This window comes from Nelumbo lutea, chromosome 1, assembly GCF_056320005.1.
Source record: "Nelumbo lutea isolate HS-2025 chromosome 1, American lotus-T2T, whole genome shotgun sequence".
Taxonomy (NCBI): Eukaryota; Viridiplantae; Streptophyta; class Magnoliopsida; order Proteales; family Nelumbonaceae; genus Nelumbo; species Nelumbo lutea.
In genome coordinates, this window is record NC_142684.1 from 20,561,697 (window position 1) to 20,579,393 (window position 17,697).

The 17,697-nt window shown below is 39.1% G+C and overlaps 1 protein-coding gene across 2 annotated transcripts; it reads right to left on the reverse strand.

The window, feature by feature from the left end:
- Nucleotides 1-2: 2 nt before the first annotated feature.
- On the reverse strand, nucleotides 3-10,732 carry LOC148873866 (adenylate kinase isoenzyme 6 homolog). 2 transcript variants are annotated; one of them, XM_088956014.1, is made up of 3 exons: nucleotides 10,275-10,732; nucleotides 506-651; nucleotides 3-420 (listed from the first exon to the last, which is right to left on the reverse strand). In XM_088956014.1, the coding sequence occupies exons 1-3, from the start codon at nucleotides 10,467-10,469 to the stop codon at nucleotides 234-236; spliced, it is 528 nt and encodes a 175-aa protein (XP_088812140.1). In that variant the 5' UTR covers nucleotides 10,470-10,732; the 3' UTR covers nucleotides 3-233. The 2 variants fall into 2 exon arrangements, with proteins under 2 accessions (XP_088812140.1, XP_088812134.1); XM_088956008.1 differs by having other exon boundaries at nucleotides 3-423; nucleotides 10,275-10,727.
- Nucleotides 10,733-17,697: the final 6,965 nt, after the last annotated feature.

Genomic DNA, 17,697 nt, shown 5'->3' on the forward strand with positions numbered 1-17,697 from the left:
ACTAATCCCAACCACCAGCCGAGATAAAACAATATATCAAATATAACCATCTAGCTTTGATATAGCAGACTACCATGCTTGCTTTAACAAGTTTCTCTTAGAGAAACAAACACAAAAAGAGGTATTCCATGCAAACAGCTTTTTTATAAATCTTCCTAGCACTGATAAAGGTTCTATGTAGCTGTTTTAGCATCATATAAGGATATGCCCAGAAGAAAATAGTGATGATGTGACTATGATGCTGGCTGCCAACTCCTCACCCAATCTGTCAAAGTGGCAACGTTGTTACTTATGTCATCAACGCAGTTGCTCTGCATTGCCACCACAATGTCCTCTTGGTAACTTTCTTTTGCCTCTTCCAGCAACACTTGAAAAATTTCACATTCAATATTGTTTGTAAGCTTTCGGCCCATGTAGCCTCTGCTGTGCATGTAAAATTCTAGCCATTAAGGTGGAACCAGAGAGGAATGAATAAAAGAAATAAAGAGAGGTACAAAGTTGTCACCTGTTGCTCAAGCGATCATACAACACTGAATTGTCAGTTTGGAGGACCACTACATGATCAAACCAACGTTCAGGGAAAAAATCACAACCATGGTAATCTATAATGTTTCCCCCTTCTTCCATCAAGTCCTCAAGCTCATCACACACCTGAAATAATTACTTCTCATTATTTGATGCATTAGAGAAGTAACCCCATGGAGGTGAAAGATAACTTTGGCTACTCCAAGATCCAAACAAGCTATGTTACAGATGATTAATGGTTGTTCATATCTAATTTGTAAATTCTAAGAAAAAGTAAAGACCATTAAGTTTTAGAACAGGATCCACTAGAATTTGAATGATCATTGTCAAAAGTAGATAAAGAGAATAGCTTCCTAAGCAGTTTTCATTCATTACTAATTTGGGGCAACTAATAGATGAAATTAAAAGAAGAAACCAAAATGAGTCAATTCAAAATTGAATGTTTACAAAACATAGTGAAGCTGTGGGGGTTCACTTTCCAAGTAAAAAAAAAAATATTGAAGGGACATTGAGAATCTATGCACTGTCTCTAAAGTAGAGGAGGAATCCATCCCACATCTGCTGGCTGCTGCACTGCCATATAGATATGAAATCTGATCTCATTCTCAACTGTTCAGAAGATTGGGTACATCCAGGAATCTTCAGTGCTAATTTCTTCCTGATGATTTAGGGATACAGTGGCACTACCGCACTAGCACCATTTTTTGGAACTTACTTTCATTTTCCATGTATTAGTGTGTTAGACACAACGTTACCTTTAATAGGAGTTCATGTCCTGGTGTTTCTTCTTGGGTGGATAGAAAGACCATCTATTTGTTGGTCTGTCATCCTAAAAGATATCTAGGGTCTAGCTACAATCACTTTGGAGATCATCATCAACTATATGGGATTGGCTACATGAATCCTGTTTCACCATTCAGTTCTGTTCAATGCCAAATCCATTGTTAAATTATGAGTGATTAAATCATTTCTCACTACTTCAATCCATATCCTTTTTGGTCTGCTCCAGTATACATGGGAAATTTTTTTCAAGTACATCTAGAATTGTTTTTTTTTTTTTTTTGAAAAGGTAAGGTAAATTTATTAGACTGAACTTTGAGAGTACAAACAGAAACCTGCCAACAAGGCAGGCCTGGGGACCCCCCATTACATTTACACGTTTGAATTCTGGGGTAACTGAAATCCAGGATATCAGTTTACTAACAGCCATCTGTACTTATTCCTCAGGCCTTCTCACTTTATGATTAAATATTCTGTTTCTCTCAGACGAAATAGCCCAAAGCACTGCATCCGGGATAGAAGTGCAGACCGGCTTCCCTCTTTTCTTCAAATTACTGATCTTCCAGCTACAGAGCATATCCTTAACAATTTTTGGCATGACCCAACATATCCCCACAGCCTCCAAGAAGTGGTACAACACCTGGGCAGCAATCGGGCAGTGAATACAGAGATGGTCCATAGACTCTGGATGTGTTTCACAAAGAGAACAAGAATTATCAGGGATCTGCAAGCCTCTTCTTTCTAGGTTAGTTCTGGACAGGCATTTATTTAAAGCCATGGTTCAGACAAGTAAATTTACTTTTGAAGGACTAATTGAATTTCAAACCTGCATAGAAGGAAAGTCCCTCACTGCTACTCTACTGTTGAGTCTATTGGCCATTGATTTCACTGACAAACTACCCTCATTGGATCAAGTCCAAAATTCCAAATCCACTGGTCATCCTGGTTAAGGTCAATGCTCTGAACCTGTAAGGTTTCCAGCAAGCTCATAGCTTCTTGTACTTCCCAATCAAAAAGGCCTCTTCTGAACCGGGGGACCCAAGTCACCTCATTATCCGAGACTGTATAAATCAGCCACTGAAGTATGCTGGTTGGAAACACACTGATAGAGAAGGGGAAATTCTTCAGCCAAAGGCAAGCACCAATGATCCTTCCAGAATCTAACCCTGTCCCCTCTGCCTACTTTAAGACTGATACCCCCTTCAAACAAGGGGAAGAGCCTCATTATGCTTTTCCATAAAGAGCAGCCCCAGTTAGGAAGAGGATCTCTTGTTCTCCAGTTTCCCCAATCAACCCCAAATTTGGTAGCTATCAGGCTTCTCCACCAGGCTCCCCTTTCAGTGGCAAATCTCCAGATCCATTTTCTAAGCAAAGCCAAATTAGTCACATTAATTTTTCTCAATCCCAGACCCCCTTCCTCCCTAGGGAGACATATTTGATCCCAAGTCACAAGGTGGATTTTCTCTATTTGCCGCTTTTGATGGGATAGGGAAAAGGGAAAGAAAATAAGTAGGAAGGTTGGAGAGGGTACTTTTTAGGAGGGTCACTCTTTCACCAAAAGAAAGGTATTTTGCCTTCCATGATGAAAGTTTCTTTTCCAATCTTTCGATTATCAGATCCCAAATGGCTGAAGAAGAGCATTTAGCTCCCAATGGAAGGCCCAGATATTTCATCGGAAGCAGTTCCACCCAACAAGCCATAACATTGGCACACTCTTCCAAGTTAGGAACCTGACCCACTGGGGTGATTTGGCTTTTGTTGAGGTTAACTTTCAAACCTGTCACTACTTCAAATCAACTGAGAATCCCAAGAAGGTTTTCCAACTGCTCCTGAGAGGCATCAATAAAGCATAAGGTATCATCTGCAAATTGAAGGATATTGACTTTTTCCTCCCCTGGGGAGATTGCAAACCCTTCCACAAACCAGAATCGGCTGCCTTCTGACTAAAGAGAGCTAGAATTTCAGCAATACAAATAAAGAGAAGGGGAGAGAGGGGGTCTCCCTGCCTAAGCCCTCTAGAACTCTCAAAGAAACCTGCTGATTGGCCATTTATCAAAATAGAAAACTTAGGAGAAGACATACAAACTTTCATCCAGTTTCTCCACTTTTGCCCAAAATTCATTTTTTTCTAGAACTCACCCAAGCATCTCCAATTAACATGGTTGTAAGTTTTTTCTATATCCAGCTTACACACCAAACCAGGAATCCCCTCTCTTCCTAGAGTCAATCAACTCATTTGCAACTAGAACCGAGTCAATCATTTGCCTACCTGGAACGAAGGCACTTTGAGTGTCTGATACCACACAATCTAACACCTCCTCCATTCTTTCAGCTAAGACTTTGGCCAGAATCTTGTAGAAGTTGTTCAGAAGGCTTATTGGCCTAAAGTCTTTTAAGTGCACAGCCCCTTCAATTTTGGGAATAAGAATGATAAATGTATTGTTCAAGCTCCTTTGCAGAGAGGCACTTGAGTGGAAGGTTTGAAAAGCATTTAGAATATCTTGCTTCACAAAATCCCAACACTTAACATAAAACATGTTGGAGAAATCATCAGACCCAGGAGATTTTTCATTGTCCAAATTGCTGATTGCCAACTTAATCTCCTCCTTAGAAAAAAGGTCTTTCAAGGGAGCATCTTTGATTTTCACTCAACCTTTTAAAAGAAAGGTTTAGGGGGAAAGGTCTGTATTTCCAACTTTCTTTATAAAGATTTTTATAAAAAGAAGTTGTAATTGCTTTGATTTCTGCAACTGACTCACCCACCTTATCATCCCAAATAAGCTTGCTAATTGATGAGATTCTGTTTCTAGCATTTGCCGACTTATGGAAATAATGTGTTCCTATCCCCTGCTTTCAGCCATTTGCCTACCTGGAACGAAGGCACTTTGAGTGTTTGATACCACACAATCTAACACCTCCTCCATTCTTTCAGCTAAGACTTTGGCCAGAATCTTGTAGAAGTTGTTCAGAAGGCTTATTGGCCTAAAGTCTTTTAAGTGCACAGCCCCTTCAATTTTGGGAATAAGAATGATAAATGTATTGTTCAAGCTCCTTTGCAGAGAGGCACTTGAGTCGAAGGTTTGAAAAGCATTTAGAATATCTTGCTTCACAAAATCCCAACACTTAACATAAAACATGTTGGAGAAATCATCAGACCCAGGAGATTTTTCATTGTCCAAATTGTTGATTGCCAACTTAATCTCCTCCTTAGAAAAAAGGTCTTTCAAGGGAGCATCTTTGATTTTCACTCAACCTTTTAAAAGAAAGGTTTAGGGGGTAAGGTCTGTATTTCCAACTTTCTTTATAAAGATTTTTATAAAAAGAAGTTGTAATTGCTTTGATTTCTGCAACTGACTCACCCACCTTATCATCCCAAATAAGCTTGCTAATTGATGAGATTCTGTTTCTAGCATTTGCCGACTTATGGAAATAATGTGTTCCTATCCCCTGCTTTCAGCCATTTTGATTTGGCTCTCTGTCTCCACTTTAATTCCTCCTTGACTGCCAATTTGCCAAATACAGCCTTTGCTTGGGCTTTTTTCATTCTTAACTCTTTGGGCTTGCTTCCTATGCTCTGTCAATTTCTTCAATTAGGCTAAGGCAAGCTCTCTTTTCTGTTTCTGAGTTCAGATTATTTTCCACTTTCCAGATTTTCAATTTTTCCTTAACTGCACCCAACTTTTTCACTAAAACAAATGAGCTAGACCCCGCCACCTGCACTTCACACCAAAATGATCTTAATAACAGAAGGAAGTCAGCCTCTTCAAACCATGCATTCTCGAACTTAAAAGGTGCTTTGATTCTGTTCCTACTGCCACAGATCAGCTGGATTGGAGCATGGTCTAAGACAGGTCTCGGAAGGATCACTTGCTTGAAATCAGAGAAGTAAAGCTTCCTCCCACTAGAGGTAGATCAATGAGCTCCAAATTGTTTACAAAATTAGCAAATAAGCTCATCCCCCTTGATCTCCTGCCTCTTACATGTTTTCTTCAACTGACAAAGTGATACAGAAATCCCCTCCAATTACCCAAGGGCAAGAAGTAGAGCCTCTCACCTCTGCTAATTCTTCCAAAAATAAGTTCCTAAGGTTTGCTTCAGTAGGACCATACACATCAGTCACTTGACATAGGCTTCCATTAGCAAGTTCCATTATGAGAGAGATGGAAAAAGAACCCACCCTATGTGAAATCACTCTACACACAGTTGGGTCCCAAGGGATGGCCAAGCCCCCAGCACTGCCCCTTGCCGACTTAGCTCTCCACCTCACCTGACCCTCCCCCCAAATACTCCGGACTATCCCTGCATCCATAGATTCCATCTTAGCCTCCTTAAGCATAAGAATCCGAATTTTCGCTTTTTTAACAACCTCACACACTACTAACCTCCTTCTGCCCGACCCCAGCCCTCTAACATTTCAAGACAATATTTTTAAATCCATCAACAACTTGACAGATAAAAAACCAACCGACCACTCCCTTTCTACTTCTTATTCCATCTCACCCCCCCCCCTTCGTAGCTCCCCGCCCTGTCATTTTGCCTCCGATTTAATCTCATCATTTCCTTGTTCTTTTTTGAAGCAGTGCCCCTTTTTTGGCTGCTAATTTTCCCCTTTCCATGAGAATTCTATACTCAATTCCCTCCATGAATGTAGTTGTTTCTTCCTTCAGACCCTCTAACGAAACTCCCAAAAATTTCCCTAACCCCAATAATTTTGAAGAAAACCAAGAAGAGGAAGAAGATGGTTTAGAAGACCTTCTTCCTGTGTCGCCAAGGTTACACCTTTTCCTTTATTGACGATGGGTGGGGAGCTACGAAGGGGGGGGGGGGTCTTCTTCTAGTTAGATGACTCAAACACTGCTATCAGCTGCACCTCCATAGGTTCCTCTTCCACCCGAATAATAGAGAGTTGGTTTGAAGTCAGTCTTGAATCCTCTGAATCTTGCCGCAACGACTGGTTAGGAGTAGAAATTAAACCAAATTCTTTGTCTGTGTTCTCCAAGGTGAAGGAGAGAGGGTTGGACCTTCGCCTTATTGGAGAAGAGTGATTACCTGACCTTCTCTGGGGTTGGCTAAGCCACCGGGGCTCGAGATGAACCTGGTCGCTCTTGACTTGCTCCTGCCAAGGTAATCTGGGTTCCCTTAGGGCTTTCCCAGCTTGAATGGTTTCATTTACCCGCACTGGGTGAGAAACTGGGCAGTTTCGATGTGGGTTTTGGGTTTGGGTATGCTCCACTGTGATCGGGTGTATTTGGAGATTCTCTTCTAACACCTGTCTCCCATCCTCCGAGGCTGCCAATTTGTCCCCCACTACCTTCCCCCTTTGTATCTCCTCAATACATTCTTTAATTAAAGTCTTTAGTTGGTCCACCACCATAAATCCCCTCTCTTGCGAAAAGTTTAAAATTTGAATCTCCCCCTCTTGGTATTCCCCAGGCACCATCTTGACCGTCCGTCTGCGTATAGATCTGACGGTTTGTATTCCCCACCTCTTCGTCTTTCTCCTCCTCCCTTTCACTGGCCTCCAACAGCCAAGACCTCTGCAACTTCCCAGATTGGATCGTTATGGACAGAGTCAGAATCCGATTCCGGGTAGAAGCATCCAACACTTGACCCCCACCAATCGAGAAGAAGCTGATTTCTTCCCATCTGCAATGGGTTGTTTCTAAGTATCCAATCCGCTTCATCTTTCGACGGGAAGATAAATAGGAAGAGATCGTCCCCCCACCAATCGAGAAGAAGCTGATTTCTTCCCATCTGCAATGGGTCGTTTCTAAGTATCCAATCCGCTTCATCTTTCGACGGGAAGATAAATAGGAAGAGATCGTCCACCATTTTCTTTATCTTTACACCTCCCACCTCCCTCCGTATTCTCTTCACCCAATCCCCAACTTCTCTAATCCTTACTCCCCACCGGAATCTCCCCACAAGGCAGCCTCTTAGAAACTCTCTCCTCTCATCTACCCCCTATTGATCTATGAGCACCACCAGATTGTCGCCACACTGTTTCAGCTCTGCTGCACCATACTCTAGCCAAGCTCCTGCTGCCGCCGCTTTACTATAGGAAAAATTCTTTCTCGTTCTTGCATCAAACTCTTCCCAACTATACCAGTTCTCTGACTCCCATCTCCTTCTCCCCACAGGAGTTTTTTGGGATACCCTCTTCGAAACATTTGAGTTCTCTCCCTTCACCAACCTCAAATTTCTCCAGCCTCAAATCTCTCACCGTTAGTCAACTAGCCCAAGTCTCTCCAGCCTCAAACCTCTGGTTTTCTTTTTCAAAACAAAACAAAAAAAAAAAACAAAAAGTGTACAGATAGGCATCCCAAAAGGAGGCACGAGATGCAGCCTCATGTGCAAATCAACTTACAAAAACTGAATTGTCTAACAAAAAACACGTCCCCAAACAAATCTTCCATTTGTGCAGAAGAAGAGAAACCACAGATCTATTCAGAGGACAGATAAGCTGTGCCAGATCCTCTAGAACATAAGGGTTCCACCAAGCTTTGCAGGTTGAATTGGTGCCAATAGCTGTTAAAAGAGCTTTTCAGGCTCTCTCAAGGTCCTTGTACAATCCACTCATGCACACCCTTCCTCTTTTTTTATTACAATACAAGTTACCTTCTTCCAGAAAAATATTTTTGATTTCTTTTGAAGGCAGCGGGGGTAGCCCATACACCCCCCAACCCAAGTGCAGGCGGGTTCGATCCCAAGTCTCCACTACAACCAGCAGGAGACCTTCAGAAAAATATTGGGACTGAAGATGACTACATTTGTTGTCTGGAGTAACCAAGTATGTTGAGCACTATTCTTCTACTGCCCTATACAAAGGTTCTTTAGTATGATTCCCCACTTCCTTTTTTATCTGACTCAATAGTCAATAAGGGAAAGAAGATATCATGAGGGTTATTTCCTAGGTGATGAAGGTGAAGGATTATAATCAGCAAAGGCTTTGCTATGCTGGCAGTTTTGGAAGTTTCCACAATAGGTGTTTTCTAGTACAGGGACTCATCCCAACAGGGCAGTGTATGCATATCATTAGTAAGGAAGAGAATCTGTGCGCTCATGGGCATTCAGTTGCTAATAACGAGTCTAAGGAGTACATGGATAATAGCTAAAGTGGCTGAATTATGACATATTGCTTTGTCTTTTAGTAAACAAGTTATCAAATAGGTTGCGAGTTCCTTAATGGATCAGGCTGAAGCTGGGTTGATTACTATTATACCCTTGAATATTTGTTATTTAATTATTTTATCTATTAAAAGAAAAAGCAATAAGTTGTTCAATTATGCTGCTTCAGTCATTATCAAATGGCCCCTAAGCCTCCAGTTGGCCAGTGGGAGCCTCTCCCATAAGGATGGTCAAAGATAACCTGTGTTACATCATGGACCTGTGAGAATTATTACTGGTTTAGGAATGGCAGTGAGAAACTGGAAAGACAGGGTAGTTTTGCATAAGGAGCCAGGATGAGATGTAAATCAGCCAAAATGAGGAAGAGCCAGGTGTTTATTGTTGTAGTACTAAATTTTGGAGGCTCACTGATGATAGTTGAAAGTAACTATCAACTGTAATATATATTCTAACAACAACATCCATAATCACAATAAACCACTCCTTTTTCAAAGCCTGTCTTCTTAGCTCTCATTCTGAATTCATCTTTGCCTATGCAAGAACAACAGGGGCTGGAAAATGAAAAATGCCCAACATAGGGGACAATAATGCTGCTACTCTGTCACTGACAAACCAAACCTGACATAGATCATCTGTCATGTCGTTGGTGACTTGACCCCAGCAAGGCATTTTGGCTGCATGAAAGCTTTAAGCTTGCAGATAAGCCTTATCCTTACAACTAGTGAATCCTATACAATGTAGATTGTAGGCAACACTACTTCCTCATAATTTGTGGATTCCACAACATAACATGTCTTAATACTAGTGCATTTTACATGCAAGACATATAGAGGTAATAATAGAATCAATTAGATGGAAGAAGTTCGATACATTTTTCTCATAAAAATAACAATCCTTGGATATAAAAGTAAAAGTTCCTTTTGCCAAGTTCAGTGAGTTGATAGTCTGAAATTCATCAAGTAGAAAGATGGTAACATGGAAGACCACATTTACATACCAAAAGAAATTGAGTTTTCATCTTCTCTCACTCATTATAAGAATCCAATCATTAGGCCGAACTAACAAAGGCATAGAAGAAAATACTTGTATTTGGGTTGTGTCAAGTTGCTCAAGGCCTCAATTCTAAATGATGTTACCAATTCAGCTTCACATCAAACTGGCTTAACCATGTTCAGGTTAGGCAAGGATAGAAAAAATCCTCTCAGGTGGTAGCCTTTTTGATTTAGAGAGGTAATCTTGAGAAAAGTGGAAGGATCATGATGTACTGTAACAAGGTTTTGATCTCACATTTGTTAAACCATTATCCTTCATATGCCAGATGAGTTCTAATGCCCTTCTCCATGTTCCCTACAAATACCATCTCTATCCATTTCCCTTTATAAACCTTATCGAGTTATCCCTACGATCAAAGTGCCTATACAAAAGGGAGTTCCCATAATTTCTTTCCTCACCTGTTTCAGCAAATGGAACTCTAGTAGCTCAACCTTCTCCTACTGCACTACTCCCCAAGTTAAGAAGCTTCCGTCATCACTTGCACATCCAACAAATAGAATGTTCTCACCAACCACAACATAAGCATTATTTCCCCTTTGTATCATCAAAAAATCATGAATTTTGACCATCTAGGAGTCACCAAAGATTCCCCGAAAGCATTTTCCATCAACCTATCTTCGAATTTAGCTTATAAACGAACAACCAAGAACTAAAACAAGCAAAAACCCATTAATAGATAACAGCCACTTACTTTCCTAGGAACCCAGTTCTTTATATCAATCAAACAATCACAAGCTATCAGAAGAGAGAAAATGGAATCTAGGGTTTTAAGGTTTTGAATGGCATACCAAGTCTTCGTCGATGACATGACAGTCGAACTCGTCGTCCCATCCCTGATGCAAATTCTTCTCCTTCACCAGTTCACTCACATTTATATGGCGAAGCTGCGTCGCGTCGGCCAGCAGAGATGAGGTCGTAGTTTTGCCCGTTCCTGGGGTTCCCGTTATTAGAATATTGGGCCTCTTCCTGCTATTCTGTGCCATGGAAGGTAAGACCTGTGCTTCAACAACCTTTTACGTTTTCTGCTTTCTCCTTCGTTGAATTTGGGTCAGAGATCAGAAGGCTCAGAACTTGGCAACTTGCAGCTTCACTAGTATCTGCAACTGCAAAAAGAAAGAATGGCGACTAGTAGGGTTCGGTCCGGTTTGGTTATGAGAGACCCGATCTAGCCAAATCCAACCCGGCTGGGGAGTGAAAAACCGTATGAGAGAGTGGTGTTTCGTTTCATTGCTGTTTATCATAGAAAAACAAAATTGAAGATGGAGTTTTATGACATTTTATTATTTTTTTGGGTTACGTTTAGTTTATCCAATTTTAGTGAAAGTGACAAATTTCTTATTCTCTAGATAAATTTGAAAAAAAAAACTTATTTATTAATTTTTATTGGTTTATTATTCTTTTTGTATTATTTCTAGGTAAAATTATAAAAAAAAAACACCTGTTTTAAACAATTCTATAAACGCCCCTTGTGTATTGACCCTAACAAAGGTCTCTCCTATATTTTTGAGAAAAAAAAAGTGCAAATACCTCATTTCCCTTGGCTTTTTGATAACAAAGACATTGAAGTCTTATCATTGTTAATGCATTATCATACATAATTTAAAATTTCAACCTTACCCTTTTGTAATTTATTTTTCCAGATAAATTTTAAGAATAATTATCCTTACTCTTCTTGGACAAAATAAGGTAAAAAGGCTGAAGTGAAGTAGAATTAATGCATTACATCAACTTTTTTTTTATTTAGAATGCTAACGAAAGGAAGGCATTTGCATCTTTTTTCAAAACAATAGGGGAGGTTTTGTTAAGGTCAAAACACTAGGGAGGTTCATAGGATTGTTAGAAAACCCAAACAGGTTTCATAAATTTCCTTATTTTTAAATGAAATTTAAATTAATTTTAAAATAATTAAACTATATTTAAAATTAATATTTTTGTATTAGTTTTTAAATTTAGTAAAAATTTAATTTCTTTAAGTATATTAAGTTTTTATTAAATTTAAAATTTTAATAAGATTTAATTATAAAACTAATAATTGTTTGATAATTTTGTTTAAGTTTTATATTAATTTTAAATCGAAATTAGTTTCTTGTTTATCTTATTCCTTTTATTAATTAATTATTTTTATTATATTAATAAAAGTATTTTTATCAATAACAATAACTAATGATTATTTTTATTTTATTTAAGTAACTTACTAAATTATATTTATTATGGTTGATTAATTTTGAATGGAAATAGATTATTAAATGTAATAATATATCATTGAATATCTCAATTTCAATATAATTAATCTTTACTAATAATTAGAGAGAAAGATAATGATGTATTAATGAGGAGTGCTAAAAAGTCTTAAAGGTGATTGGTCACTTGAATTATTTTGTTCAGTTTTAAAATTATAAAATTCAAAATAAACCAGAAAAAAAAAAAAAGATAAATGCCTTAGGAATAAACCAGGAAGCAGGAAAGTGCCAACTTGGCACATTACCTATATATATGACTTTAACTTTTTTATAAAACCAAAAGGGGCCACACGGGGTAGCACATGAAATGACTCTAGTTCAATGCCAACTACGTGTTTCTTCCCATGAAGCCTAATTTTTTTTTTTTTTTTGTTAGTGTTTATCAAAAAATGCTTTTCTTGAGTTATGTAAGAAAACAACCCTTTTATAAGAGTGATCAAATCATAAACCAAACCGAACCAAATCAAATTTGTGATTTGGTTAGATCTGTATGTAATAAAAAACAGTTTGGTTTGGCTTCATAATTTTGAAAAATATGGTTTATTGTTTAGGTTTGGTTTATTAAATTTTATAAACCAAACTAAATCGTAAACCGTATTAATATAATATAATACATATAATTATATATATTATTTTAGGCTTTAAATTATAAATATATAAATATAGAATAAAAGTATTATTTTATAAAAAAAGATAAGACTAAAGAGTTCTACTTTGAATTTTAATTAATAATCGAATTGATCTTTCTCTCTTCTCTTTGATGTCCTAGTCCTTTCTTTCTCACTTTTCTTTCTCAACCAAAGTTACCCTTTGTATACAACCATTGACGTTGCTACATGCCTCCACCAACCGCCATTGTTGTTTTTTGTGATCACTAAGGCTATCTTTGATTTGAAGGAAAAGGTAGGGAAAGGAAGGGAAACAGAGAAAAACCTATACAAGGTTTGTAAAGGTTTCCCCACATTTCCCTTCATTTTCCTACTTCTTCCTTCAAACCGAACATGGCCTAAGGTTCAAAATTTGGATACATTGGCCAATACGTATCATATCGAGAAGCCACCACTGATACACCTCTACAGGGATGGACACTGGCGTGTTGAAATCAAGGGTGAACACGTCAGTGTTGAAATCGGGGTGTAAAGGGAACAGTATGGGCTACAAATAAAGTGGGATAGGCAATTTAATTATCAAGGGTGAACACGCCAGTGTTGAAATCAGATTCAGTCTTCGCAAAACTGTACTTATACCATGCTTACAGCCACTTGGAGCTGTGCATTACAAATATCTCCCATAAATAAAAACATAGAAATACGGAAATGTTATGCATGGCTGCAAGAGGAAGAGCCTGTGAGTAAAGTGTGAGAATCGTTTCATAAGGATCCAGTCTCGCTAGGGGTAGTCATGAGTAGAGCTGTTTACGAGCTATTCGAGCTCGGTTCGGTTTAAACCAACCTTTGAGTCAAACTTGAGCCTAATATATAGGCTCATTTGCTAATCGAGTTGAGCTCGAGTTTAATAAAGCTTGGCTTGTGAGGCTCGCAGACCTAATCAAGTATATATATACATAGTGTCACCTTGGCTATTGAGGGAGACCTCGGCTCGGCACCTCAGCTGCTAGGGAGACCTTAGCTCAGCACTTCAACAGTTGGAGGAGACCTTGGCTGCTGGGGAGACTTCGGTTCGTCACTTTAGCAAATGAGGGAGACCTACAATCAGAGGTAGCTAAGCTCGAGCCGAGCCGAGTCGAGCTCGAACTTTCAAACTTTTGACTCGAGCTGAGTTTGAGCTCGAGTCTCTAGTTCGAATCAAGCTCAGGCTTGAGTCTGAGCCTGGTAATTTATGAAGGAACTGAACTCGAATAGCCAGATATTTGGCTCGGCTCGACTCAATTCCACCCCTAGGTCTCGCCAGTGTTATGTAAGGTATGCATTAAATGTGTGTCCCATGTGGGTTCATTCATATGAAACACTAGCGTGTTCACTTTTCATAGGCTGCCTAGCCCACTTTGTTTCTGGCCCATCCAGACTGCATGGAAAGACCTCGGTCGTAAGGTACATATTGAGACCCAAGAATACCTACAACTACATCTTGTAATATTGAAGAAAAAACCTTGTCAAAGCCCAATATTGTTGGAAGTTTGAAACAAAATATAGAAAATAAAATCTGACGTAGGTTGCACATAATCAATTTGAACTAAGTTTTACACAACAAATTTGCAATTTGCCCTTACATTTTATCATGTGAAACAAAAACAAAATTTAAAACTGCAGATCCAAATGGGGGAGGTCTGAAGATGTTTTGAGAGAGAAACTAAAAGGTTTGTCCCGAGTCTTAGCATTAGAATGGATAGCACCATGCCAACTCTGAGGGGTTGGCTCTTGGCCTGGAGAAAAGCTGATGAAGAAGCAGTGAAACCAGGCAATATCATTGAGCAAAAACTCCCCACCCCCCGAAGGTGAGTCTGGAGTTCAAATCAGCCCCCCACATGATAGACCCCACAACATCTCACAGTATATCCCTGCTATGTATTGGGAATATCTCTTGATGATGGCATCATCATTTCTGGAATTATCAGTAGGAGATATTCTTAATACACAGCAGGAATGTGCTGTGGGACGTTGTGGGGGGCTGATTTGGTATCGTGAGTCTGAAGCAACAGTTCATTACTCTAGTTGGATAAGACACCCTTGATGGCACCCATAAGTTTAAGTTAAGGAGCCAAGAATGTATCGGTCCAACTCCACCCTTCCCTACAAATAAAAAAAGAAAGAAAAAGGAATTAAAAGAAACAAGTGTAAAACAGAAAGAGGATACCTTCATTACTCTGCGTGATATCTTGTTCTCGAATATCCGGACCTCTAGCATTACAACACCACAAAGAGTAGGGAAGGAAGGCGGTAATGTTGAAAAGATCAATTAAAGCTTTGTTCTCCACTTCTCTTCAACATCATGATCTTCCCTTCCTACAACTATGGTTCTTTCTTTCTCTTCCTCATCAACCGGCCATCCATAGCACAACAACAAGATGGAGAGATGATATGGGTTTCAATCTCTCTCTCTAGATCTCTCTTAGAGAGAGAGAGAGAGATATTTTACTGTTAAAGCATTCTTGATTCTTGGCCTCTTGGCTGGAAATAAAGGATTTAGGTAAACAGGAAAGAAGGGAGTCTTAACCCATGACAAACTGATCAGCCTTGGGCCTTTGATAGCATGGATCAGGCTTAAGTTAGATCAAATTGATGGAACATTGAGTCATTCGACCCATTCCTAGACATATTCGGATGTGGGCAATATCCAATTAAATCCACTCTTTTTTGGTCCATTTTACCTCCTGTCTAATGGGTGGGGCCATGCCTGTACTAATAACTGGCCAGTTCAATACATTCTCTTTTTTGTGTTCGGCACGAGCCTCGAGCAACTTCTCTACACTGAGGTTTGAGCAAAGATAACCGTTAAGCGAAAGGAAGCGGGGCGGGGCACCCCCTCCCCCTCCCCCTCCCCCTCCCTGTCCCATCCCTGATATCGGGGTAAAGGTTCAACCCCCATCCCCCGACACGTCCCCGCCCCGAAACTATTGACATGAGCAAGACAGCGACAGGAATTTTATTCATACAAGAAAAACCATTAATCACACGGTCCAATAGAGCAAGACAGAAATAGGATAACGATGGCTACTAATTAATCGAAGATCAAACTCAATGAAAACCAAGAAACACAGTTACAGAGGGACTGAGAGAGAAATGCAGTTATAGAGATTCAGAAAACTTAAATACAGTTTCAAACTCGAAATGAAAATTTAAATACATACCACTGCTCTCACTGTTACAGGGAGAAACTCGGCGGATGAACAGAGAGAGAGAGGAAGAACAATAGATACGACGGTTCCTTTATAATTGGTCACTGCCGCTACGGTGGCGGCGGCACCCGACAGTCGGCGAACGAACGGAGAGAGGAAGAATGAAACCAAAAGCGCAAAGTGCAAAACCTTCTCTTCTCTAGCAGTCGGCAGGCAAAGTCTGTAATCTTCGAAGTGCGAAGGAAGAGCCAAAGATCTTAAAATTTTCTTTCTAGAAATGTTTATTATTGGACAAATACCATTAGCTCTCTCTACAGGCACAGATGGGATTAACAACTAATTTTGATATTGTATGCCATATTAGTTGAATAATGGCCCAAAAGCTAGAAGTCAAAATATATTTAGAGGCCTTACTCTGGTCCAATGCATTACCATTATGGGTTTGGTTTGGGTTAGTGTTGGGTCTGGTTCAGAAGAGGGTGGGCCATTTTAGTCATTTTATTCTTTGATTCTTCTATAGCTTTGCTTAGCATTAGCAATTTAACATAGATCATCTTGTTAGTTAGTTAATGACATCAACTTTTTACATATTACAACCATTGTCAATCAGTATTATACTGAAGGGGGAACCAAATGGATTGTTAAATTTACATCTCTGGAAACCTTCACCTTGTGAAGGAATTTCACTAGAGAATTTTCAATTTGCATGGAAGTAAACAAGGCCAATAAGGGAATTTCACTAAAGAATTTTCAATGCGATCTTTGTTGATTGGATGGTTACAGTCCTACTCATTATCCTCTTCATATTCAAAGGGAATTTCACTAATTTTCTATGGCATTGTTTTTATACCATCTAATTGAACCTTATCTTAATCATCTGTTCTTCCCTCCTCATAAATAATAGATTCTAGACCAGAATATTGGGTTTCTCATATGAAGCAGACGTTTTTGAATGGCTCATGTATGGTTTTTACTTTTTCTTATATGGTAAGACTTTGAGCTATTTATGTATGATGTGTATGTTCTGTTTATACTAGGACCATTCTGTTTAGCATAAACTCACCTTTTGATTTTTAGGGTTTGATTGATTTGTTACTTCGCTGATGGTTATACACAGGAACTAAGCAAAGTTGGGGACTCTTTTACACCATCTGATGTTGAAAGGGCTCCTCTATAAGTGCTATATGTTTTTGATTTTCAGGTTCAACAATTATGCTAAGTGGATTTGCATTGGAACAATTATGCTACCTTATTTGATAAATTGAATTTTTTAAAGTCTTTGTACTTTTATATGTTTTTTGATTTGGATATTAATTAACCGTTAATTTAATATACTTTGTTTTAAATTGCATTTTTTATTTAAGTTTCATGTATCAATTGTCATGAATTATTTATTAAGTAGGTATTAAAGTGATGAATCAATAAAAAAGTGGAGGTGCCAACAAATATAGGAATTAACCTGGCATAAATATATATATATATATATATATATATAAGTCGGTGGTCATGTAACCGCCGGATTAGCCATAAACAAGACCTAAGGCAGCAGTCATCTAAATCTAAACCAGCAGTTAGACCAGCGCCTGAGTTGGACTAAACCTAAGGTGGCAGTCAACTGGGAACAAAGGCGGTGGTTCAAACTGCTACCTAAAGAACCAAACATTTTTTTGACAAAACCTAAGCAGGCAGTAGAAAACGCCGCCTTTAATAACACTAAGCTAGAAGTTTTGACAGACTGTTGCGTTAAAGAAGTTTGGACCACCTCGGACCAACTACCAAAGGTGGTGGTCTCTTTTATCTAAGGCAGCGGTCTTGATCTAGGCCGGCAGCTACTTAGACGGTGAACATAAAGGGATGAGAGATTCATCATATGGACGCCCAAATCTTGCGGAATAAGGTGAGCGAAACCACCTTGTAACACCTTGTAACATAAAGGGATGAGAGATTCATCATATGGACGCCCAAATCTTGGCACCCGACAGTCGGCGAACTAAACCATATCTGAACAAAAGCAGTAAGAGAGGATTATACTTGATACGGAGAAGTAATATCTCCCAATGAAGGTGTTCACGCCCAAGGAAGGATCCAAAGACTGCTCCCACTGAAGATGACGTAGTGCAAGATGGAGTAGAATCAGCAGCGTTCTTCTCTAAGAACCTAGTCCTTCGTAAGAAA